Below are 23,919 nucleotides of genomic sequence, written 5' to 3'. Positions count from 1 at the left end.
ATTAAGGATAGTGTTAAATCCAAGGAAGAGGCATATAAATTGGCCAGAAAATGCAGCAAACCTGACGACTGGGACAAATTTAGAATTCAGCAGAGGAGGTCAAAGGGTTTAATTTGGAGGGGGAAAATAGAGTATGAGAAGAAGCTTGCCGGGAACATAAAAACTGACTGCAAAAGATTCTGTAGATATGTGAAGAGAAAAAGATTAGTGAAAACAAACTTAGGTCCCTTGCAGTCAGATTCAGGTGAATTTATAATGGGGAACAAAGAAATGGCAGACCAGTTGAACAAATACTTTGGTTCTGTCTTCATGAAGGAAGACACAAATAACCTTCCGGAAATACAAGAGGACCAAGGGTCTAAAGAGAAGGAGGAACTGAAGGAAATCCTTATTAGGTGGGAAATTATGTTAGGGAAATTGATGAGATTGAAGGCCGATAAATCCCTGGGGCCTGATACTCTGCATCCCAGAGTACTTAAGGAAGTGGCCCTAGAAATAGTGGATGCATTGGTGATCATTTTCCAACACTCTTAACGACTCTAGATCAGTTATTACAGACTGGATGGTGGCTAATGTAACACCACTCTTTTAAAAGGAAGGGAGAGAGAAAGCTGGTAATTATAGACCGGTTAGCCTGACATCAGTAGTGGGGAAAATGTTGGAATCAATTATTAAAGATGAAATAGCAGCGCATTTGGAAAGCAATGACAGGATCAGCATGGATTTATGAAAGGGAAATCATGCTTGACAAATTTTCTAGAATTTTTTGAGGATGTAACGAGTAGAGTGGACAAGGGAGAACCAGTGGATGTGGTGTATTTGGACTTTTAAAAAGATTTTGACAAGGTCCCATACAGAGATTGTTGTGCAAAATTAAAGCACATAGTATTGGGGGTAATGTATTGACGTGGATAGAGAACTGGTTGGCAGACATGAAGCAGAGTGTCTGGATAAATGGGTCCTTTTCAGAATGGCAGGCAGTGACCAGTGGAGTGCCGCAGGGCTCAGTGCTGAGACCCCAGCTATTTACAATATACATTAATGATTTAGATGAAGGAATTGAGTGTAATATCTCCAAGTTTGCAGATGACACTAAGCTGGGTGGCAGTGTGAGCTGTGAGGAGGACGCTAAGAGGCTGCAGGGTGACTTGGACAGGTTAGGTGAGTGAGCAGATGCAGTACAATGTGGATAAATGTGAGGTTATCCACTTTGGGGGTAAAAACATGAAGGAAGAATATTATCTGAATGGCTGCAGATTAGGAAAAGGGGAGGTGCAACGAGACCTGGGTGTCATATGGTACATCAGTCATTGAAAGTTGGCATGCAGGTACAGCAGGCAGTGAAGAAGGCAAATGGTATGTTGGCCTTCATAGCACGGAGATTTGAGTATAGGAGCAGGGAGGTTTGGCTGCAGTTGTCCATGGTCTTGATGAGCCCTTACCTCGAATATTGTGTTCAGTTTTGGTCTCCTAATCTGAGGAACAACGTTCTTGCTATTGAGGGGGTGCAGCGAAGGTTCACCAGACTGATTCCTGGGATGGCAGGACTGACATATGAGGAGAGACTGGATCGACTGGGCCTGTATTCACTGGAGTTTAGAAGGATGAGAGTTAACACAGAAACATAGAAAATAGGTGCAGGAGTAGGCAATTCGGCCCTTCGAGCCTGCACCGCCATTCAATGAGTTCATGGCTGAACATGCAACTTCAGTACCCCCTTCCTGCTTTCTCGCCATACCCCTTGATCCCCCGAGTAGTAAGGACTTCATCGAACTCCCTTTCACCTCCCCTTTTCCTAATCTGTCACCATTCAGATAATAGTCTGTCTCTCTGTTTTTACCACCAAAGTGGATAACCTCACATTTATCCACATTATACTTCATCTGCCATGCATTTGCCCACTCACCTAACCTATCCAAGTCACTCTACAGCCTCATAGCATCCTCCTCGCAGCTCACACTGCCACCCAACTTGGTGTCATCCGCAAATTTGGAGATACTACATTTAATCCCCTCGTCTAAATCATTAATGTACAATGTAAACAGCTGGGGCCCCAGCACAGAACCTTGCGGTACCCCACTAGTCACTGCCTGCCAGATAGAAACAAGGGCCCCAAGTTTCCACATGATTTGCTCCTGATTTTTAGGAGCAACTGGTGTAGAATGGAGTATCTTAGAAATCGGAATTCTCGTCATTTAGTTTGCTCCAGTTCTCGTCAGTTCGAACAGTTTCACTTTGGAACAGAATTTTTTTTTCAAAAGTGGGCGTGTCCGGCCACTTACGTCTGTTTTCAAAGTTTCGTCAGTGAAAACTTACTCCAAACTAACTTAGAATGGAGTAAGTGAAGATTTTTGTACACTCGAAAAAACGTTGTCTACACTTTAGAAAATCAGGCGTAGGTTACAAATCAGGCGTAGGGAATGGTGGGGGGGGGGGGGTGTTTAAAGGGACGTTTACAAACATTAAACACTTCAGTTTTACAAATAAAGAGCCATCATCAATAATAAATGATAAATACATCAATAAATCAACCAATAAATCAATCAAAAAAAATTAATAAGAAATAATTTTTTTTTTTAAATCAATAAATAAATCATTTTCTACTTACCGACTGCAGCACCGGGAGCCCTCCAACAGCATGCTGGGATGCCCCCCTCAGTGTGTCTCCGTCAGTGTGTCTATCTCCCTGTCTGTCTGTGTGTCTCTCATTCTCTGTCTGTCAGTGTCTGTGTTTCTGACAGAGAGGGGAGGTGGAGGAAGGGGGTAGAGGAAGAGAGGCCAGGAGCAAAGGGGGAGAAGGGGGAGGGATGGAGAAGAAGGGGGGAGAAGGGGAGAAAGGAGATGGGTGGGGACGGAGATTGGTGAGGGGGGGGAAGGAGATTGGTGGGGGGGGGGGAAGCAGATTGGTGGGGGAGGGAGGCTGAACGGGCCGGGCCCGAGACTTCGGGCAGGGCCCGTCCCCAGCACCAGATTTACAGGTCGGTGGCATTGGGTCAGGTCTGGGGGGTGGTGGGAGAGAGGTTGGTTCGGGGGGAGGGGGAGAGGGAGGTCAGGTCGGGGGGGAGGGAGGTCAGGTCGGATCCAGTCCGGGGAGGGGCGGGGGGGGGGAGCGGGTGTCGGGTCCGGTGCCGGTGGGGGGGGGGGGCGAGGAAGGGGGTAGCGGGTGTCGGGTCCGGTCCGGAGGCGGAGGGGGGGAGCGGGTGTCGGGTCTGGTCCGGGGGTGGGGGGAGCGGGTGTCGGGTCCGGTCCGGGGGCGGGAAGCGGGAGTCGAGTCGGGTCGGGAGGAAGCAGGAGCTGGCCGTGGGGGGAGCCTTATTCACGCAGCCCCAGTGAGGCCATTCGGCCAGGGCTAGGGGCTGCGTGCTTCGGCCCCTCCCACACAGTTTCGGGCGCCTGGAGCTACTGCACTTGCGCGCCCACTGTAGTGCGCATGTGCAGAGGTCCCGACACTGTTTTCAGCGCAGGGACCTGGCTCCGCCCCCTACATCTCCTGCTGCGCTGCGCCGAGAGCCAGAGGACCTGCAGGAAGGTGGAGAATCTGGAGGGTTTTTTTCGGCGCGTAAAACGGGCGTCCAGGTCGGGACTGCGCCGTTCTAGGCGAGGCTCGAAACTTGGGCCCATAGAAACATAGAAAATAGGTGCAGGAGTAAGCCATTCGGCCCTTCGAGCCTGCACCGCCATTCAATGAGTTCATGGCTGAACATGCAACTTCAGTACCCCATTCCTGCTTTCTCGCCATACCCCTTGATCCCCCTAGTAGTAAGGACTACATCTAACTCCTTTTTGAATATATTTAGTGAATTTCCTCAACAACTTTCTGTGGTAGAGAATTCCACAGGTTCACCGTCTCTGGATGAAGAGGTTTCTCCTCATCTCTGTCCGAAATTGCATTACCCCTTATCCTTCGACTGTGACCCCTGGTTCTGGACTTCCCCAGCATTGGGAACATTCTTCCTGCATCTAACCTGTTTAAACACGTCAGAATTTTAAACATTTCTATGAGATCCCCTCTCATTCTTCTGAACTCCAGTGAATACAAGCCCAGTTGATCCAGTCTTTCTTGATATGTCAGTCCCACCATCCCGGGAATCAGTCTGATGAACCTTCGCTGCACTCCCTCAATAGCAAGAATGTCCTTCCTCAAGTACGGAGACCAAAACTGTACACAATACTCCAGGTGTGGCCTCACCAAGGCCCTGTACAACTGTAGTAACACCTCCTTGCCTCTGTACTCAAATCCCCTCGCTATGAAGGCCAACATGCCATTTGCTTTCGTAACCGCCTGCTGTACCTGCATGCCAACCTTCAATGACTGATGTACCATGACACCCAGGTCTCGTTGCACCTCCCCTTTTCCTAATGTCACCATTCAGATAAGAGTCTGTCTCTCTGTTTTTACCACCAAAGTGGATAACCTCACATTTATCCACATTATACTTCATCTGCCATGCATTTGCCCACTCACCTAACCTATCCAAGTCGCTCTGCAGCCTCACAGCATCCTCCTCGCAGCTCACACTGCCACCCAACTTAGTGTCATCCGCAAATTTGGAGATACTACATTTAATCCCCTCTTCTAAATCATTAATGTACAATGTAAACAGCTGGGGCCCCAGCACAGAACCTTGCGGTACCCCACTAGTCACTGCCTGCCATTCTGAAACGTACCCATTTACTCCAACTCTTTGCTTCCTGTCTGCCAACCAGTTCTCAATCCACGTCAGCACACTACCCCCAATCCCATGTGCTTTAACTTTGCACATTAATCTCTTGTGTGGGACCTTGTCGAAAGCCTTTTGAAAGTCCAAATACACCACATAAACTGCTTCTCCCTTGTCCACTCCACTGGAAACATCCTCAAAAAATTCCAGATTTGTCAAGCATGATTTCCCTTTCACAAATCCATGCTGACTTGGACCTATCATGTCACCTCTTTCCAAATGCGCAGCTATGACATCCTTAATAATTGATTCCATCATTTTACCCACTACCGATGTCAGGCTGACCGGTCTATAATTCTCTGTTTTCTCTCTGCCTCCTTTTTTAAAAGTGGGGTTACATTGGCTACCCTCCACTCCATAGGAACTGATCCAGAGTCTATGGAATATTGGAAAATGACTGTCAATGCATCCGCTATCTTCAAGGCCACCTCCTTAAGTACTCTGGGATGCAGACCATCAGGCCCTGGGGATTTATCGGCCTTCAATCCCATCAATTTCCCCAACACAATTTCCCGACTAATAAGGATTTCCCTCAGTTCCTCCTTCTTACTAGACCCTCTGACCCCTTTTATATCCGGAAGGTTGTTTGTGTCCTCCTTAGTGAATACCGAACTAAAGTACTTGTTCAATTGGTCTGCCGTTTCTTTGTTTCCCGTTATGACTTCCCTTGATTCTGACTGCAGGGGACCTACGTTTGTCTTTACTAACCTTTTTCTCTTTACATATCTGTAGAAGCTTTTGCAGTCCGTTTTAATGTTCCCTGCAAGCTTCCTCTCGTATTCTATTTTCCCTGCCCTAATCAAACTCTTTGTCCTCCTCTGCTGAGTTCTAAATTTCTCCCAGTCCCTGGGTTCATTGCTATTTCTGGCCAATTTGTATGCCACTTCCTTGGCTTTAATACTATCCCTGATTTTCTTGGATAGCCACGGTTGAGCCACTTTCCCTTTTTATTTTTACGCCTGACAGGAATGTACAATTGTTGTAGTTCATCCATGCGGTCTCTAAACGTCTGCCATTGCCTATCCACTGTCAACCCCTTAAGTATCATTCGCCAATTTATCCTAGCCAATTCACGCCTCATACCTTCAAAGTTACACTTTAAGTTCTGGACCATGGTCTCTGAATTAACTGTTTCATTCTCCATCCTCATGTAAAATTCCACCATATTATGGTCACTCTTCCCCAAGGGGCCTCGCACATCGAGATTGCTAACTAATCCTCTCTCATTGCACAACACCCAGTCTAAGATGGCCTCCCCCCAATTGGTTCCTCGACATATTGGTCTAGAAAACCATCCCTTATGCACTCCAGGAAATCCTCCTCCACCATATTGCTTCCAATTTGGTTAGCCCAATCTATATGCATATTATAGTCACCCATGATAACTGCTGCACCTTTATTGCATGCACCCCTAATTTCCTGTTTGATGCCTTCCCCAACATCACTACTACTTTTTGGAGGTCTGTACACAACTCCCACTAATGATGTTTTCCCTTTGATGTTCTGTAGCTCTACCCATATAGATTCCACATCATCCAAGCTAATGTCCTTCCTAACTAATGCATGGATCGCCTCTTTAACCAGCAATGCTACCCCACCTCCTTTTCCTTTTATTCTATCCTTCCTGAATGTTGAATACCCTTGGATGTTGAGTTCCCAGCCCTGATTATCCTGGAGCCACGTCTCTGTAATCCCAATCACATCATGTCTGTTAACATCTATTTGCACAGTTAATTCATCCACCTTATTACGGATACTCCTTGCATTAAGACACAAAGCCCTCAGGCTTGTTTTTTTTAACACTCTTTGTCCTTTTATAATTATGATGTAGTGTGGACCTTTTTGTTTCTTGCTTTTGTTTACTCGGCCTTCCACCAATACTTTTTACCTTTCTACCATCTGTTTCTGACTCCATATTACTTCGCCCTGTCTCGCTGCATAGGTTCCTATCCCCCTGCCATATTAGTTTAAACACTCCCGAACTGCATTCGCAAATGTTACCCCCAGGACATCAGTTCCAGTCCTGCCCAAGTGCAGACCGTCCCTTTTGTGCAGATCCCACTTCCCCCAGAACTGGTTACAATCCCAGGAATTTGAACCCCTCCCTCTTGCACCACTGCTCAAGCCATGTATTTATTCTAACTATCCTCGATCCTGCTTCATCTACTCTGATTAGCACGTGGCACTGGTTGCATTCCAGAGATTACTACCTTTGAGGTCCTACTTTTTAATTTAACTCCTAGCTCCCTAAATTCAGCTTGTAGAACCTCTTCCCGCTTCTTACCTATATCGTTGGTACCTATATGTACCACGACAACTGGCTGTTCACCCTCCCTCTCCAGAATGCTCTGCAGCCGCTCCGAGACATCCTTGACCCTTGCACCAGGGAGGCAACATACCATCCTGGAGTCTCAGTTGCGGCCGCAGAAACTCCTATCTATTCCCCTTACAATAGAGTCCCCTGTCACTATAGCTCTCCCCCTCTTTTTCCCGCCCTTCTGTGCAGAAGAACCACCCATGGTGCCATGAAACTGGCTGCTGGTGCCTTCCCCTGGTAAGTCATCTCTCCCAACAGTATCCAAAACGGTTTATCTGATTTGGAGGGAGATGACCGCAGGGGACTCCTGCACTACCTTCCTGCTCTTTCCTTGTCTCTTGGTCACCCATTCACTATCTGTCCTTACCCTTACCTGTGGTGTGACCAACTCACTAAATGTGCTATCCACAACGTTCTCAGCATCGCGCATGCTCCAGAGTGAGTCCATCCGCAGCTCCAGTGCCATCATGCGGTCTGTCAGGAGCTGCAGCTGGACACACTTCCCGCACACATAGTAGTCAGGGACACTGGCAGGATGATCTCATAGAAGCATATAAAATTTTGACAGGACTGGACAGGTTAGATGCAGGAAAAATGTTCCCGATGTTGGGGAAGTCCAGAACCAGAGGACCCCGTCTAAGGATAAGGGGTAAGCCATTTAGGACTGAGATGAGGAGAAACTTCTTCACTCAGAGTTGTTAACCTGTGGAATTCCCTACCGCAGAGAGTTGTTGATGCCAGTTTGTTGGATATATTCAAGAGGGAGTTAGATATGGCCCTTATGACTAAAGGGATCAAGGAGTATGGAGAGAAAGCAGGAAAGGGGTACTGAGGTGAATGATCAGCCATGATCTTATTGAATGGTGGTGCAGGGTCGAAGGGCCGAATGGCCTGCTCCTGCACCTATTTTCTATGTTTCTATGTTTATATGTCAGGGTAGGCATTTCCCCAGGGAGAGAAAGGAGGTACCAAGTTGTCTCACTCCAGCTGATCATAAAGAACGCGAAGGACTCAGGCTTGAAAAACGGATGCCTGGCTACTGTGTTGATTGGTAATAGGTAGTGATATAGAATTACTGACTTGCTGATTTTTTTTTTTGTCCATTCCACGCTGCAGAAAAACACATTATTTGAGCCTTCGAGAGTGAAGCCACAATCTGGGACTCCTTCTGATACAACCCATTAACTTCCATATTGGTACACTAATGCACTGAACAAACAATTTTATTTATTTCAACAGAAGGACATTCATGCATCCTGTTCTAATTTTTAGGGCAAGTCCCTATCAGTTGTGTGCAGTAGAATGATGGTAACACTCGACACCGACACTTGACAAGGGTTCTCTTTGGCACAAGTTTGTTACACCATGGAGCTGTTTAAACTATATGCAGCATAGGTCACCACTGTAGACGAAATGTGATATTTGCTAAGATGGAAGGGCTGAGAAAGGTGTGATACAGATTAGTTCTGTCGGACTTTGTGCAAAATTTTGAAAACTTACCACATCTCGATGTTTCCCCCTCATCTGATTTTTTTTTTGTTGCTATATATGAATGTTCACATATGAACAGAACATAAGAACATAAGAAATAGGAGCAGGAGTAGGCCATTTGGCCCCTCGAGTCTGCTCCGCCATTCAATAATGTCATAGCTGATCTTCTACCTCAACTCCACTTTCCTGCCCGATCCTTATATCCCTATATCCCTTGATATGAATAAATTTATTATTTGACGCTTTCACAATGAACAAGTTTATTGTGTCCTTTATATTTTACAAAAAAAAATTTGTTTACCATACTTCAGTAATGGTTTTTTAAAATAGGAAATATTGCTAAGAAAAATTTGCACGAAGTATCTGTGAAGGTGGCTTTGTTGTATATTCAAAAAGGAGTTAGATGTAGTCCTTACTACTCGGGGGATCAAGGGGTATGGCGAGAAAGCAGGAATTGGGTACTGAAGTTGCATGTTTAGCCATGAACTCATTGAATGGCGGTGCAGGCTCGAAGGGCCGAATGGCCTACTCCTGCACCTATTTTCTATGTTTCTATATTTCTATGATCCGTAAGTCCAGAGGCTACATCAGCCCCTGGTGCTCTTGAGACCTCCTGTTAACTAGTTTATGTAGTTTGATCACAGATGACCTATTTAACTTCTTCTTGGAAGAGAATGTTTTGGAGGAGGGGAGGCCTTACCTAATGAAACAAAGTTACTTGGCAGAATGGAGGGCAAGATGCTCATTTCAAAAAAGGCAATAGCAGGAGATAAGCATTTGAAATATAAACACATTACTTTCTGTGATTTGTAAAAGTAAATTCACATTCTTATTCCCCTTAAAATATTGAATTTGCTGATCAGTCTTTATTTTTGACTTGGTCTTTAAAGGCTGGACTTTGTGCTGTATCAGCTGAGGGGAGAACAATACTATTATTATAAACAGGCATCTGTGTTTGTAGCTCAGATGTAATTCCCCTTTTGTTTGATTTCCATTGACTTCATTTTGTGTCTATTCACCTTTCCTTTCATGGAGCAGAATATAGATTTAAAGAGAAAACCTCCAAGCTGGTATTAACTACACATGCATCTCCAATTCCAAGCAATGGTACTGATGCCAGCAAATTGCATGTAACCTACCTAGACTTTCACTATTGTGCTTTCCCATTAGGGTGATGATAAAGTATTACAGGAAGCTCCATTTGGAAATTTTTCCTGTACAGGAGATCATGTATGGATTATTTTTTCAATTTTTCAATTGCTTTTCATGCATAAATTGAAAACAATTCATTAAGGTAGGAGAAGGTAAGATGGAAAGCAATTGCAGCAAGTATCAAATTGTTGCAGGATATATTTACAGTAGCATCTTCATGTCTCCAGCTAAACAATGATACTCAATTTCAACTGGTTATGACAACTGTTAAGAGTAATCATTCAGCTCATTCCCCATCATTAATTAGGTTTCGCTGTTGTAAAGAAAATTGCAAGAATTCAAGTGAATTTAAAGGCATTGCAACATTTAATTTTGCATTTATTGAAAAACAGACCTCATTTGGGAATACAGGCAGTTGATAACTACTTCATGCAGGTGCCATGATATATTTATGTAACTAAAAGTCATGTCAAGCATGTGTCCATAACCTTGCATCTCTCAATAAATTGGGTCAATTCCCCATTATCTGTTTAACTAACCTTCCAGATTGGCTTGAGCCAATTAAAGCAATTCCATTGATGAGGCAGTTATCAAAAGCTACAAATAAACAAATTAATCACTACAACACTGCATAATGAAGTCACACTTTTTTTCCCAAAACTATCACCATGAGCCAGCAAGTAACAAGAAAACAATCAAATTGCTCAGACGTTTGCTCCAATTCTTTTTGATGGCCATGTTGCTTAGGTCACTGACTATATGCATTGAAAAATTCTCAAATAAATATCTAAATTTAGCCATAAGCCTACCTATTATGTTGTAAATTCCTGCAACATCTTTCCTCTACATAGACCTGCTCCTTTCTCTGCGACTTGGGGCGAGAGTTGCACTAGGTTCCTTAAATTTCTACTGCTAAAATAAGCTCAGCAATAATTCTGAGTAACAATTGTAATCAGAGTTTGTTTAGAACTAGATCTACTGACACAGACTAAACCTGATATTTTTACTATTTCGTGGGTTATTCTGAGTTTGCTTTAAAGCTAATAATCAGATGAAGAAAAACTATAACACGCACTAACTCCTTTCTTCCTTTCTTGATCTTGCTGTATCCTCGCTACAGCCCCCAACCTCCAGGCTTCCCAGTTTTTATCACCTGGTTTCCTATCCCCGACCTATCCCAGGTTACATAGACACATAGAAAATAGGTGCAGGAGCAGGCCATTCGGCCCTTCGAGCCTGCACCACCATTCAATAAGATCATGGCTGATAATTCACCTCAGCACCCCTTTCTTGCTTTCTCTCCATACCCCTTGATCCCTTTAGCCATAAGGGCCATATCTAACTCCCTCTTGAATATATCTAACGAACTGGTATCAACAACTCTCTGCGGTAGAGAATTCCACAGGTTCACAACTGTCTGAGTGAAGAAGTTTCTCCTCATCTCGGTCCTAAATGGCTTACCCCTTATCCTTAGACTGTGACCCCCTGGTTTTGGACTTCCCCAACATCGGGAACATTCTTCCTGAATCTAACCTGTCCAGTCCTGTCAGAATTTTATATGTTTCTATGAGATCCCCTCTCATTCTTCTAAACTCCAGTGAATACAGGCCCAGTCGATCCAGTCTCTCCTCATATGTCAGTCCTGCCATCCCGGGAATCAGTCTGGTGAACCTTCGCTGCACTCCCTCAATAGCAAGAACGTCCTTCCTCAGATTAGGAGACCAAAACTGAACACAATATTCCAGGTGAGGCCTCACCAAGGCCCTGTACAACTGCAGTAAGACCTTCCTGCTCCTATACTCAAATCCCCTAGCTATGAAGGCCAGCATACTATTTGCCTTCTTCAGCCTGCTGTACCTGCATACCAACTTTCAATGATTGATGTACCATGACACCCAGGTCTCGTTGCACCTCGCCTTTTCCTAATCTGCCGCTATTCTGATAATATTCTGCCTTCACGTTTTTGCCACCAAAGTGGATAACTTCACATTTATCCACATTATACTGCATCTGTCATGCATTTGCCCACTCATCTAACCTGTCCAAATCACCCTGCAGCCTCTTAGCATCCTCCTCACAGCTCACACCGCCACCCAGCTTAGTGCCATCTGCAAACTTGGAGATATTACACTCAATTCCTTCATCGAAATCTTTGATGTATATTGTAAATAGCTGGGGTCCCAGCACTGAGCCCTGCGGCACCCCATTAGTCACTACCTGCCATTCTGAAAAGGACCCGTTTACTCCGACTCTCTGTTTCCTGTCTGCCAATCAATTCTCTATCCATGTCAATACATCACCCCCAATATCATATGCTTCAATTTTGCACAACAATTTCTTGTGTGGGACCTTGTCAAAAGCTTTTTTAAACTCCAAATACACCACATCCACTGGTTCTTACTTGTCCACTCTACTAGTTACATCCTCAAAAAATTCTAGAAGATTTGTCAAGCATGATTTCCCTTTCATAAATCCGTGCTGACTTGGACTGATCCTGTCACTGCTTTCCAAATGCGCTGCTATTTCATTTTTAATAATTGATTCCAACATTTTCCCCACTACCGATGTCAGGCTAACTGGTCTATAATTCCCCGTTTTCTCTCTCTCTCCTTTTTAAAAAGTGGTGTTGCATTAACTACCCTCCAGTCCATAGGAACTGATCCAGAGTCGATAGACTGTTGGAAAATGATCACCAATGCATCCACTATTTCTTGGGCCACTTCCTTAAGTACTCTGGGATGCAGACGATCAGACCCTGGGGATTTATCGGCCTTCAATCCCATCAATTTCCCTAACACAATTTTCCACCTAATAAGGATTTCCTTCAGTTCTTCCTTCTCGCTAGATCCTCTGTCCCCTAGTATTTCCGGAAGGTTATTCGTGTCTTCCTTTGTGAAGACAGAACCAAAGTATTTGTTCAATTGGTCTGCCATTTCTCTGTTCCCCATTATAAATTCAACTGATTCTGACTGCAAGGGACCTATGTTTGTCTTCTTCACATATCTGGAGAAGCTTTTGCCATCAGTTTTAATGTTCCCAGCAAGCTTCCTCTCATACTCTATTTCCCCCCTCCGAATGAAAAAGTTTTTGTCCTCCTCTGCTGGATTCTAAATTTCTCTCAGTCCTCAAGTTTGCTGCTTTTTCTGGCCAATTTATATGCCTCTTCCTTGGATTTGGCTCCTCTCTGACATCAGTGATAAACGTAATTAGAAGCAGACAGTCCACAGCAATCAATAAATACAACAATAATATGTAATAATTACAACCAAATGTACAGTGCAATAACAATAACTATTATTTTTCAATATCTTGTATATGTTATGCACTTTCTGTCCACATATTTTATTTGTTGTTGTCATGATTTGTGATTACACTTTTGAATCTACTTTCCCCATCATAAATTAGTATGTTAAGATATGCCATTCAATTTTGCTATGTCAATTGTCACAATGTAGTTGCAAGTTCTGGCCAGTAGGGGGCACTGACAACCAGGTTTCTGAATTCTGCTAATTGTCCCCATTTTTTCATTATTTTTCCTGTCAAGTAAGTTCAACTTGTACTTACATTTTTATTTCAATTTCTGTGTAACTAATAAAGACAACATAAGCTATTTTACCAATTTTGTGTCAGCCCCCGATTCCTGAATCCTGCCTCCTTAATTAATTTTGACAATTGATGCTCATGTCTTTCATCCAACTCCTTGAGTGGAGAAAATCATTTAAGATCATGGGGTAGAAATTCAGGTCCGCCCAAAATGGATTAGACCTACCGCTTTTGAAGTGTTTTTTTCCACTCAATGCCGCCGCTTTCCTGCTGTATGCGCCCTTTTCGAGAGGCTGAATTTCGGCTCACACAACTGTTAAATACACTCAATCTTTCTCCTGTTTTTTGGGACTTCCAACTTATTTGTTCTTCAACATAAAATTGTTTCCTGGATCCTTTTCTGAAATTTTTACCCTGTTCCTCAGGAAATTATCCAACTGACCCCATTGACCAAAATCACAATTCTTTTAATCCCAGAAAAGAATTATCAGGACTTAATTTGAATAATGAAGTATCCAAATTCTGAAGGGAACCATCACTCAGAAACAACTGAACCAATCATGCATCTCTACAGATTTGAAAATCCTGTGTTAAACTTTTTCTCAGGCCTGTTACTAGGGAAATTATAATAAACTTTGCAACTTATTTAATAATTTAAACAACATTTATAGTGAAAAAAAGGATGGTGATTTAACAGTAGACTGGAACTGTAATGTAATACAGGTGTATTCCGAAATCTGGAAACCTCGGGACTGAGGCCGTTCGAGATTCCGGGTATTTCCGTATTTCAGAACGTCTTTGCCTGGGCCGAGGTAGGGAGGGGAGGGCGGGCCGAGGAGGGGGCGAGGTCGGTCGGGGCCGAGGCGAGGTCGGGCAGGGCTGAGGCAGGGCCAGGGCGAGGTCTGGGAGGACTCGGGCGAGGCTGAGGCCGAGGTCGGTTAGGGTGAGGTCGGGTGGGCCGAGGTCGGGAGGGCCGGTTCGAAGTCGGGCAGGGGCAAGGCCGGAGCGAGGTCATTCGGGCCGGGGTGAGGTCGGGTGGCTGAGGTGGGCGACTCCGGATCTCATAACATTTTCCAGTTTCCGGATGATCCCGCCACGATTCGGCCCAGTGTCCGGATTACGAATTTTGGAATTCCGGATTTCGGACGCTCAGCCTGTATTGCATTATTAATTGTACGAAGCCTCTCATGTTGGTGGCTGGCCCATTCAAAACTGAAGGTTCAATTATATTTTGTAAAAAAAAAATGCTTGCTTTTAGACTGCATGACAATTCCACCATTTACCAATTAACACCTTAAAAAAAAAAATCAACAATTCAGAAAGAAATTAAAAACTTACCTAAAAATGTCACCAATCTCCTGGTGACATCACTCTTCTTGTAACCCAACTTCAACTTAACAACTTGCATTAAATTAACAACCCCAAGTACTCTTCCACTTGAGTCGATAGCACCGCATCCACCTACATTCTTGTATTTCATGGCATGGCCCAACTAAAGCCTGATGTGCAATACACCAAAGACATGCATGTGCTGAAAACTCCATCATTCCCCATCCTTCAGTGCCAAGTACAGAATTGGGAGCTCACGGTGGTGAAGTCCTGAGCCAACCCTGATCAACTCCAGGGTTGAATTATTTCTTATATATGTAAAAAGTAGTGAATGTCGTAAACAACTGAAAAGCAATTTATTCTACCTTCACTCCACTATATATAATTATTTTAAATGTTACATCTAAATGCAGTTTTTGGATACATAACAGATAATTATGAAGAGAATACTTCCACCCAAAAATGCAAAATCTTAATTATTCCTATTGTATGCAGTGTCGTGATTACATATGATGCAGTAATCGGAGCTAAAATCCAATATTCTTCTTTTCAGCTGTAGCTTGTGGGGGCGAAATTGGTCATCCGCCCATTTCTTGGCGGTATGCCAGTGGTATGTCATTTGATACCGCTGGGGTGGAGTGTGCGCGATTTTCGTCACTTATTTCTCGGCAGTATGCCGGGCGGAGTGCAGCCAGCGGTGTGCGGGTGGTGAGTCATTTTCACTCTGGAATTTTCAGGTCCCGAGTTGTGCGCACGCGCTATGTCGGTGGTAAGTGATCAATTTGGCAACTTTGGGCAGTATGTCGGCAGTGTGCATGGGCGGATGGTATGCATACCGCCCAGCGGTATGTCACTGATGAATTTTCCGCCGGGCAATTTGTGGGTATTTTTCGATCAATTTGGCAATTTTGTCGGCAGTCCGCGGGCAGTATGTCCACCAATTTTAGGCCCTGTATGTTTTAAGTCTACGTTGACCATTTCTCTCATTCCTATGTTCAAACTAGCTCTGCTGTCTTTCTCCCACATTCCCCTAAAGAAATGCTGGGAGTGAGAGACTTCCAAAGAAAGGTACATAGAATTAGCAAGAAGAAAATCAGATGCAAAATAAAGCATCGAGGTAAGGATGAGAGTAAGTTTGTGAGACATGAGGAGATAATGACGTAGTCTATGAGGTAGAGAAAGAGAGGGAGAGACGTAGAAAAATGAACACAAAACAGAGGGAGCAAACACAAGAATTGGAAAGAGTTAGATAAGCAGAAACAACTGAGTTCCAATTTTTGTCCTTGAGCCAAGTTTTGGGTATTTTCAGTATTATAAACAGCATTTTTGCAAAAGAAACGAGAGAAAAAATTCAGTGTTTTACCAAATAGCCAACAAAGCTAGGTTTTGAACAGGCACTGTTCCTGCTTCAGAAGGTGAGCTTTGATCGACCTGATCGTGCAGGATTTTACTTAATAATGTGATTTGCACTGTCTCAATCCCAGGAATGGCTATTCTGAAATTCACTAGTTGTATTTGTGATGAGTTCTAATGCCTCGCAGCAAAGTTGCTATTTAAGGAAAAAGCCTATGTGCCTCATGAAATGTAAAACATTTTCAGTAATTTGCCCACCACCCCAGTTTAAGATAAGATAAATAAAAAATATACAGATACAGAAGGTAAAAAGTAGTTGATAACCGTGGATAAAATGAACAAAGCACCCAATAGAGAATCTATTATTCAAATATCAACAACATTGAGATTAATCAGCGTACAATTAGATAGCATGATGGGAAAATTAATTTCCTAGAAGTATGAAGGATGAAATTAGTGTACGGCGACAGTGCGAAACGGGCGACAGCAAATCCACAGTCCATTTAACACCTCACCTGATTTTCTTTTACGTAGTGTAAAAAAGGATGTTGATTCACTATCGCTTGTTTCACGCTACTACCGAAGTGTCACTCCTTTGAGCTTTAGTGAAGCAAGTGGTTCTTTCTCACCCTGGACTTTTCTCATTTCTGTAAACTTGATCTTGAAATGCAATTAAATATTATTGACTTCGACCTGGAAAAGGTATCTTTCTCACTTAAGCACTTTGCATAGATTTGACTTCCAATTTAATCTGTGTCACAGTCACACTACAGTTGCCAGTCTCAGAAAGGTAGCTGCAGCATTGGTTCCATCTGTGCATTATCCCATTTATAATAGCTGGCAGGGACTTCAATTCATGCACAGAGCTTCTCTCCCAGTGGTTAATATTTAAATGTTTAGAAAGTTCAGGTGGCAGTGTCTGTACAGTTTACACATTTAAATTAACTCCAACTAGCATCCAATTTGACACCACGCTATAGTTATGCTTCTGGCGATATAAGAAGTCCTCCTCCAGGGACTCGTGTACTGCTTGTCTGGAGTCAGGCGCAGCCAGTGACTGTAAAATTGCAATGTAAATACCCCCATGAGATCATCAACTCACCAACAACTTTCATTTATATATCACCTTTAATGTAATAAAATGTCCCAAGGCATTTCACAGGCGATCTGACACTGAGCCACAAAAGGACATGTTAAGACAGGTGACCAAAAGCTTCGTCAGAGGTAGGTTTGAAGGGGAGTCTTAAAGCGGGGGGCTGGAGGGAGAGAGTTAGAGGAGGAGAGGTTTAGGGAGGGAATTCCAGAGCTTTAGGTAAGAGGGAAGTGGTAGGAATAGTGACGAATGTTTGGGGATGATAGGAAAAGGAATTGTTCGTGCGAAGGTGAAGGGGTGGGGTGTCATGATGGAAGCAAGGGGATGGGAAAAAACATGTGTGATTAGAGGAGGGGATGGAAAAGGAGTCACTGAAGACCACATTTTCCTTGCGGCGCTAATGCAGCCTGCAACCAGTGGTGGATCTTTTCCATAGCACGCTATACCACCCACTACCTCCCACCAAAAGGAAAGAAAAAGACAGAGATAAACAGAAAAGGACAGAGAGATAAGTAAAAGAGTTGAGGAAAGAGAACAGCAGACAAGAGGAGAGAGGAAAAAACAGCAGGGGAGAGACAGATACATCACGGGGGAGAGAGGAAATTAACATAAAAACATCAGAGAAATTAGTGGCTATATTTTGTGACTTATTGTGTGCAATGCCACAGGAGATCAATTAGTGTACCCGCTGTCTCCTTTTGTTTATCAGAAATGTTGTGAAGAAATCTTGCTCTCTCCTGAGCGGACCCACTGAAATAGAGGATCGATGCCCGATTGATGACAGACTCCAGAGATAGGTTCGAAACAATGTTTTATTCCGGCATATGTGGGGTAAGCTCTGCCTCAGCAGCCTAAGAAAGAGCTTATTTTGCTTGCAAGGGAGAGTCGAGTCTGCAGTCAACCTGTTGCTGAGATCTCTGTCCTCACTCGCTCTCCTCGAACAAAGAAAACACAGGGTTTTTATACAGTTACTCGGCCTTTAATGGCCGAACATTCAATACCTGAAACATACATTGATTTGAATAGTCAAAACACTTGTCACTCAAAGCAAAGGTGACCACGCTTGTCTCAGTACTTTTCCACAAACCTCACCGTGTCCCGCGAGTGCATTAGCACATTGGACTGTTATTTTATCTCTCTTGCTCCTTGACCAGAGGGGCACCCCCATCCATCCTGTTATACTCCAATGAGTATCGGCCCAACGTACTCAACCCATCCTCATAGGTCAACCCCCTCATCTCCGGAATCAACCTAGTGGGCCCAAGTTTCCACACGATAAAAAACGGGCGCCCCTCCGAGCTGGGCGCCCGTTTTTCGCGCCTAAAACGGCGCCGGAAAAAAAAATCGCGATTCTTGAGAGCCCTGCAGCTCCTTGTCTGTTTGGTGCGGCGCCCAGGGGGGTGGAGCCTACACTCGCGCCGATTTTGTAAGTGGGAGGGGGCGGGTACTATTTAAATTAGTTTTTTTCCTGCCGGCAACGCTGCGCGTGCGCATTGGAGCGTTCGCGCACGCGCAGTGTGAAGGAAACATTGGCACTCGGCCATTTTTGTCGTTCTTTGTAGCTGTTTAGTTTTTGAACATTTTTTAATAAAAGCACATTGCCATCAGCACATCAGCACTGAGAAGGCTGCAGGAAGCCACAGAAAGTTGAGGCAGCCGTTTCCCGACGACCTCCCCCTTTTGCCGTCGGGAAATGGCTCCTCAATTTCTGAGGCTTCCTGCAGCCTTCTGTCTCTTTCCCTCCCTCCCGCTGTCTGGAATGGCTTCCTCCCCCCCCCCCGCCCCTGCTGCGTTTGGTCGGTCGGTTGGGTCCCTCCCGCCCGCTCGCTCGCTCGCCGTCTAGAACAGCTCCCCCCCCCCCCCTCCCCTGCGTTCGGTCGCTCGCCCGCCGTCTGGAACGGCCCCCCCCCCCCCCCCCCCGCCCCCTCCTGCATTCGGTCGGTTGGGTCCCTCCCCGCCCATCTGGAACGGCTTCCCTGCGTTCGGTCGGTCGGTTCCCTCCATCCCTCCCGCCCGCCGTCTGGAACGGCTTCCTTCCCCCCCCCCCCCCCGCCACCCGCGTTCGGTCGGTCGGTTGGTTCCCTCCCTCCCTCCTCCCCCCCGCGTTCGGTCGGTTCCCGTCCGCCCGCCGTCTGGAATGGCTTCCTCCCGCCTCCCCACCCTGCGTTCGGTCGGTCGGTTCCCTCCCTCCCTCCCTCCCTCCCGCCCGCCCGCCGTCTGGAACGGCTGCCTCGTTTTGTGAGGCTTGCTGCAGCATTCTTCCTGGCTGAAGAACTTTCACACAGGTAGGAAGATGGTTTATTTAATCTTTTCTTTGCTTATAAATGTTTATTCAGGTTGGATTTATTTGTATAATATTTGTATAAGTATAAATAAGGATTTATTGTAGAATTTAATGACTTCCCTTCCCCCCCCCACCCCCCCCTCGTTCTGGACGCCTAATTTGTAACCTGCGCCTGATTTTTTAATGTGTAGAACAGGTTTTTTCAGTTCTACAAAAATCTTCACTTGCTCCATTCTAAGTTAGTTTGGAGTACGTTTTCACTGTGGAAACTTTCAAATCAGGTGTCAGTGGCCGGACACGCCCCCTTTTGAAGAAAAAATTCTGTTCCAAAGTGGAACTGTTCTACCTGACTTGAACTGCAGAAAATAAAATGTGGACAATTGTGATTTCTAAGATAGTCCGTTCTCCACCAGTTGCTCCGAAAAATCAGGCGCAAATCATGTGGAAACTTGGGCCCAGTGAACCTTCTCTGAACAGTCTCCAATGCAAGTATATCCTTCCTTAAATATGGAGACCAAAACTATACGCAGTACTCCAGGTGTGGCCTCACCAATACCTCACCAATACCCTATGCAGTTGCAGCAGGACTTCTCCGCTTTTATACTCTATCCCCCTTGCAAAAAAGGCCAACAGTCCATTTGCCTTCCTGATTACTTGCTGTGCCTACATATTAATTTTTGTGTTTCGTGCACAAGGACCCTCAGGTCCCTCTGTACAGCAGCACTTTGCAATTTTCTCCATTTAAATTATAATTTGCTTTTCTATTATTTCTGCCAAAGTGGATAACGTCACATTTTCTCACATTATACTCCATCTACCAAATTTTTGCCCATTCACTTAGACTGTCTCTATCCCTTTGCAGATTTTTTGTGTATTCCTCATAATTTGCGTTCCCACCCATCTTTGTATCATCAGCAAACTTGGCTGCATTATACGCGGCCCCTTCATCCAAGTCATTAATATAGATTATAAATAGTTGAGGACCCAGCACTGATCCCTGCAGCACCCCACTAGTCACTTTTTGCCAACCAGAAAATGACCCATTTATCCCGACTCTGTTTTCTGTTAGTTAGCCAATCCTCTATCCATGCTAATATATTACCCCCAACCCCGTGAGCTTTTATCTTATGCAGTAACCTCTTATATGGCACCTTATCAAATGCCTTCTGGAAATCCAAATACACCACATCCACTGGTTCCCCCTTATCCACACTGCTTGTTACATCCTCAAAGAACTCCAGCAAATTTGTCAAATGTGATTTCCCTTTCATAAAGCCATGTTTCTGTACGGTCTGACTCGGATGTTCCTTCATCTATTACATTTATGATATCATGTTCCCAATGTTCTTTATGTCCAACCTCATCATCTAATGCATTTTTTTTCTACAATGAAAACAATGGGGAAAACTATTGTATATAAATAGGTGATCAGATGAGAGGTAGGTCCCAGGCATGCTTAGGATCATAATTCCAAACTGTTTACACTAAGGGAACACATTTGTTCTGTGATAAATTACACAGCGTCCCTCAGGCCTTAAAAGAGTTAACATAATCCAAAAGTTCAAAAACATATAGTGGTTGCTAGTATTGCAGATTCTCATGTAAAAAGATTGATTTCTTCAGAAGTGCTATTAATCGTGATCAAACAGTGACTGATGCGCTCGGCCATGCAGTTGCCGATGTGGTGGTATACAAATCTGTTACTGATAATGGCCTACAGTACCACACTGATAGTTAGGCTCGTAGATCTGTTATTACTCTGCCCCATTTAGCATAGTGGTGAAGCTACATTGCACGATGGAGGATGGCTTCATGGTGGAGACAAGAATTTGTCTTCACAGGGCCTCTGCAGTGATCACTTGCACCAATGTTATCGTGGTCAGATGTGTCTGCGATAGCTATGTTGCTGAGGATGAAATCAAATAGGTTAATTCCTCAAGTTGACTCCCTCAGCAGCTGATGTCAGCCCAATCTGGCAGCCAAGTCCTTCACGATTCGACCAGCTCAGTCAATGGTGGCATTACAGAGCCGCTCTTGATGGTGGACATTGAAGTTATACACCCAGACTACATTCTGCATGCTTGCTAACCCTCAGAACTTCCTCGAAGTGATATTCAGCACGGAGAAGTACTGATTTGTCAGTTGAGGGGCAAGGTACCGGACAAGGAATATCCTGTCCCACTGGCAGGACAGACCCACCAGAGGTGGCGGCACTGTGGTATCCCACTCCAGGAACTTGAGCACATAAACCTAGGCTGACACTCCAATGCAGTGCTGAGGGAGTGCTGCAGTGTCAGAGGTGCCGTCCTTCGGATGAGATGTTAAACCCAAGGCCCTATCTGCCCTCTCAGGTGGACGTAAAAGATCCCATGGCACTATTTCGAAGAAGAGTAGCGGAGTTATCCCTGGTGTTCTGGCCAATATTTATCCCTCAATCAACATAACGAAACAGTTTATCTGGTCATTATCACATTGCTGTTTGTGGGAGTTGCTGTGCACAAACTGGCTGCCGTGTTTCCCACATTACAATAGTGACTACACTCCAAAAGTACTTCATTGGCTGTTAAGCGCTTTGAGATGCCTGGTGGTCGTGAAAGGTACTATATAAATGTAAGTCTTTTATACAATCGAGGGGGGAGTGGCACTGGGAGTCTTCAACATTGACTCCGGACCCCATGAAGTCTCATGGATTCAGGTCAAGCATGGGCAAGGAAAACTCCTGCTGTTTACCACCTATCGCCCTCCCTCAGCTGATGAATCAGTACTCATCTATACTGAACAGCACTTGGAAGAAGCACTGAGGGTAGCAAGGGCACAGAATGTACATTGGGTGGGAGACTTCAATGTCTATCACGAAGAGTGGCTCAGTAGCACCACTACTGATCGAGCACTGGCTGAATCCTGAAGGACATAGCTGCCAGACTGGGCCTGCGGCAGGTGATGGGAGAACCTACACAAGGGAAAAACTTACTTGACCTCATCCTTGCCAATCTACCTGTTGCAGATCTGTCCATGACAGTATTGGTAGCAGTGGTGACCGCACAGTCCTTGTGGAGACGAAGTCCTGTCTTTACAGGACACACTCCATCATGTTGTGTAGCAATACCACCGTGCTAATTGGGATAGATTCAGAACAGATCTCGCAGCTCAAAACTGGGCATCCATGAGGTGTTATGGGCCATCAGCAGCGGCAGAATTGTATTCCACCACAATTTGTAACCTCATGGCCTGGCAATATCCCTCACTCTACCATTACCACCAAGCCAGGGGACCAACCCTGGTTCAATGAGGAATGCAAAAGAACATGCCAGGAGCAGCAGCAGGCCGAACAAAAAATGAGGTATTAACCTGGGGAAGCTGCAACACAGGACTACATGCATGCTAAATAGCAGAAGCAGCATGCTATAGACAGAGCGAAGTGATCTCACAATCAACGGATCAGATCAAAGCTCTGCAGTTCTGGCACATCCAGTCGTGAATAGTGGTGGACAGTTAAACAACCAACACGAAGAAGAGGCTCGATGAACATCCCCATTCTCAATGATGGCAGGGCCCAGCACTCGAGTGCAAAAGACAAGGCTGAAGTGTTTGTAACCATCTTCACCCAAAAGTGCCGAGTGGATGATCCATATGGACCTCCTTCGGAGATTCCCAGCATCACAGAAGCCAATTTTCAGCCAATTTGATTCATTCCAGGTGATATCAAGAAACGACTGAGTGCACTGGATACAGCGAAGGTTGTCAGCTCCAACAACATCCTGGCTGTTGTGCTGAAGACTTGTGCTCCAGCACTAGCCACGCCTCTAGCTAAGCTGTTCCAGTACAGCTACAGCAATGGCATCTACCCACTAATGTGGAAAACTGCTCAGGTATGTCCTATCCACAAAAAGCAGGACAAATCCAACCCAGCCAATTACTTCCCCATCAGTCTACTCTCAATCATCAGCAAACTGATGGAAGGTGTTGTCGACGGTGCTATCGGGCGTCATTTACTCACCAATAACCTGCTCAGTTTGGGTTCCGCTAAGACCACATGGCTCCAGATCTCATTACTGCCTTGGTCTAAACATGGACAAAAGAGCTAAATTCCACAGGTGAGGTGAGAGTGACTGCCCTTGACATCAAAGCAGCATTTGACTGAGTGTGGCATCAAGGACCCAATGGAATTTAAGTCAATGGAAATCAGGGGTAAACTCGCCACTGGCTGGAGTCATACCTAGCACAAAGGTCAAAAAGGCAGCTCATCACTACCTTCTCAAGGGCAATTAGGAATGGGCAATAAATGCAGGCCTTGCCAGCGATGCCCACATCTTGGAAAAAAAAATAATAAAATGGTGCTATTTCTTAAAAATCCATGGGCTAGAATTTCCCCAGCCTAATGCACATTAAAAGTGCTTTTTTGTTCTTTAAAATTAATTGCTCAAAATTCCCCAAACCTTAAGAATGGCGTTTTGAAAATATCGACAAAAAGCGGATCGCCCTGGTCCAATGCGGGAAAAAAAACGCAAATTTTGAGGCCTGCTTATTTACTTGCTGTTTTTCAAACGGTCTGGTCAGTGATGCAGAGGAAGCTTTCCCATCCACACTTGTACTGATACATTAGTGAAATGGTTCCAGCCATAAAATGTATTATTAA

The 23,919-nt window shown here is 44.8% G+C and overlaps 1 protein-coding gene across 7 annotated transcripts in view; it reads left to right on the top strand.

Moving 5' to 3' along the window:
• Positions 1-23,919, top strand: part of trappc9 (trafficking protein particle complex subunit 9) — a 1,402,808-nt gene that overhangs the window by 1,061,940 nt on the left and 316,949 nt on the right. The window contains exon 22 of one of the 7 annotated variants that reach the window (XR_011595734.1): positions 17,709-17,796. The exons of 5 other annotated variants lie outside the window; for them this stretch is intronic. Coding sequence is in view for 1 of the 2 variants with exons in the window: in XM_070892877.1 (XP_070748978.1) it covers positions 17,709-17,719 (11 nt within the window). In the remaining variant the exon portion in view is untranslated. Of the gene's footprint in view, positions 1-17,708; positions 17,831-23,919 lie in introns of those variants that run through there. One more of the 7 variants, XM_070892877.1, reaches the window with a different exon arrangement.

This window comes from Pristiophorus japonicus, chromosome 1, assembly GCF_044704955.1.
Source record: "Pristiophorus japonicus isolate sPriJap1 chromosome 1, sPriJap1.hap1, whole genome shotgun sequence".
Taxonomy (NCBI): Eukaryota; Metazoa; Chordata; class Chondrichthyes; family Pristiophoridae; genus Pristiophorus; species Pristiophorus japonicus.
Note: the sequence above shows the minus strand (reverse complement) of the source record. Positions and strands in the feature narration are given on the sequence as shown.